Source organism: Austrofundulus limnaeus, unplaced genomic scaffold (genome assembly GCF_001266775.1).
Source record: "Austrofundulus limnaeus strain Quisiro unplaced genomic scaffold, Austrofundulus_limnaeus-1.0 Scaffold125, whole genome shotgun sequence".
Lineage (NCBI taxonomy): Eukaryota > Metazoa > Chordata > Actinopteri > Cyprinodontiformes > Rivulidae > Austrofundulus > Austrofundulus limnaeus.
In genome coordinates, this window is record NW_013952527.1 from 658,277 (window position 1) to 660,441 (window position 2,165).

At 40.0% G+C, this 2,165-nt stretch overlaps 1 protein-coding gene across 1 annotated transcript in view; it reads right to left on the reverse strand.

Annotated features, from left to right (window-relative positions):
* LOC106522276 (poly(rC)-binding protein 3) overlaps positions 1–2,165 on the reverse strand; it is a 33,044-nt gene that overhangs the window by 11,631 nt on the left and 19,248 nt on the right. Inside the window, exons 10-11 of the mRNA XM_014015226.1 lie at positions 1,179–1,220; positions 294–372 (exon numbers count right to left, since the gene is read on the reverse strand). Of these exons, the coding sequence (XP_013870680.1) occupies positions 294–372; positions 1,179–1,220 (121 nt within the window). The remainder of the gene's footprint in view (positions 1–293; positions 373–1,178; positions 1,221–2,165) is intronic.

The window sequence follows — 2,165 nt, forward strand, 5'->3', positions numbered from 1 at the left end:
ATGCTGTGCCACAAAGAGAGACAAGGTGCAAGGAACAAAAATATTGGTGGTAATTTTTGACTGTGACTTTACAAATGGCACTCCATACTTGGTGTCTTCTTTTATCACTTTTACTGGCATCTTGTATCAAACAGAGGCAGGAGAAAATATATTWATTTAAAAAAATCAAAGGATAGAAACAATTGGGGTTAAGACATGCTGTGCCACAAAGAGAGACAAGGTGCAAGGAAGGAAAAAAAGTTTCTTTGGAGGCAAAGAGATGGAAACATCTATAGGGTCTTGTGGGTACGTACCAGGGAAAGCAGGGGTGGTCTGTCCGAGGGGGGTAAAGGGGGTTTGCTGCATAGCCAACTGGTGGAGCTTGGTCAACTGCTGAAGGGTTAGGAGGGAAAATAGAACTAAGAGGTTACTGTTTCACAGGTCACACCGAAAATAAAAAAAGAACTAAAAGTGAAGAAACAGTGAGGAGAAGATGACACAAGGTGGTGGAGGACAAAAAGGAAAAAAAAAATACACAGACAGGGTGTTTTTCTCCCATAGAAGTAGAAATTGCCAATAAAACTGTCTGATTCTGTACAATTTTCACATTTTTTGTCACTTTGTTATTTCGCTTCCATCAGTTGACAGGTGTCTTCCTAAATGACACCTTTGATTCAACCTCTGGTTCTACACGCCCGTCAGGAGCAGCCACTCTCCTCAGAACATGATCACAGGTTGTCCGTCCCCAACTGTGCAGCAGTTTCATCCCCAACAAAGGAAGGCCGCTTCTTARAGGCATCTTCGCCTTTTAAGGGGCCTTTTTTTTAATGAGGGTGGAAGAAGGGTGTCAAGCCTATACTTGAGTGATCGAACCGTCACCCACCGCTTCCACAGACATCCATCACCGGCCAACTTTGAATTAGTGGATCTGACACAAGGTGGTTTTTGAGATGCTCTAACAACAAGGCCAGATGAAGGCAGATTGACGTAGACTTTCTGGTCCAATGAAATTAAAGGGGCGTCTACGTCAAAACTGTCTCTGCTTTCACTGTTAGCGCCTGTTTTGGTTTTGATTMGATCTTTCTAAGGGTTGAGCGGCAGTGTGACCTTAAACTGAAGACACAGATATTTCTGAACAACTGGTGTGTTTATGCAACCACATGTTGGATAGTATAATTAACAGATGACTGAGCACTTACRTCTGGATGTGGTATGGCATACTGTCCCTGAATTGTGTAGGCCTACAGAGAAAGCAAACACATTAGAGAAAGCTTCAGCAAAGAGCATCAAAACCATTTCAATAAGCAAAATTAATGTTTGCATTAATCATAATGATTTGTACCATATTTTGAGCATACACAGCATGTGCTAAGTGCAYAAAGTTCAATGAGCACATCGAAATCATAAAGGAGAAGCTGAGTTGTAAAATGTAAGGATTTAGCAACTCTTATCCATTTGAACCAGAGATACCATCCTGATGTTGGCTTTCACCAGGTGTTGTGATGAATGCAGCTTCACAATTGTCACTCAGTGTCGCACAGAAGTGCAAGTGTCTTACCAAAAAATTACTTTGGTAAAAGTTAAAGTCTCCGTTAGGAATATTACTTGAGTAAAAGTCTTAAAGTATCTGATAGTTTTTGTACTTAAGTATTAAATGTGAAAGTATTGATTTAAAATGAGCAGTTTGGTTTTATGTAATGACATGGTGGTCCTTTGGAGTGCAGGGGACACTCCTGAAGACCTTCTTTGACACAGTTGTGGCTTCAGCCATCTTTTATGACATCATATGTTGGGGCAGCAGCTTATCTACTGTATGCTGTAGCTGATCTGCAGAGCTCCTTCAGTGACAGACTGCTGCACCCTAAATGCACGAAGGAGCGTTACCGAGGATCCTTCCTCCCATCAGCTGTTAGACTCTATAACCAGCACTGCTCATCCATGCTTGTATTTGCACATTAAACAACTCAGCTTTCAGTTATTACATAAATAATACTCTGTGGCTATTTTACATCTATTTTCCAGCACTGGAACACTGCATGGGTCTGTCATGACTGTTTTCTTATAATTTTTACATGTGGTCACATGACCACATGTAATTTTTTCTATCATATTTTCATTTTGATGTTATTTAAATTTTATTGCATTATACAGTATTTTATTAATTTTGTTCTTGATTTTTGCTATTT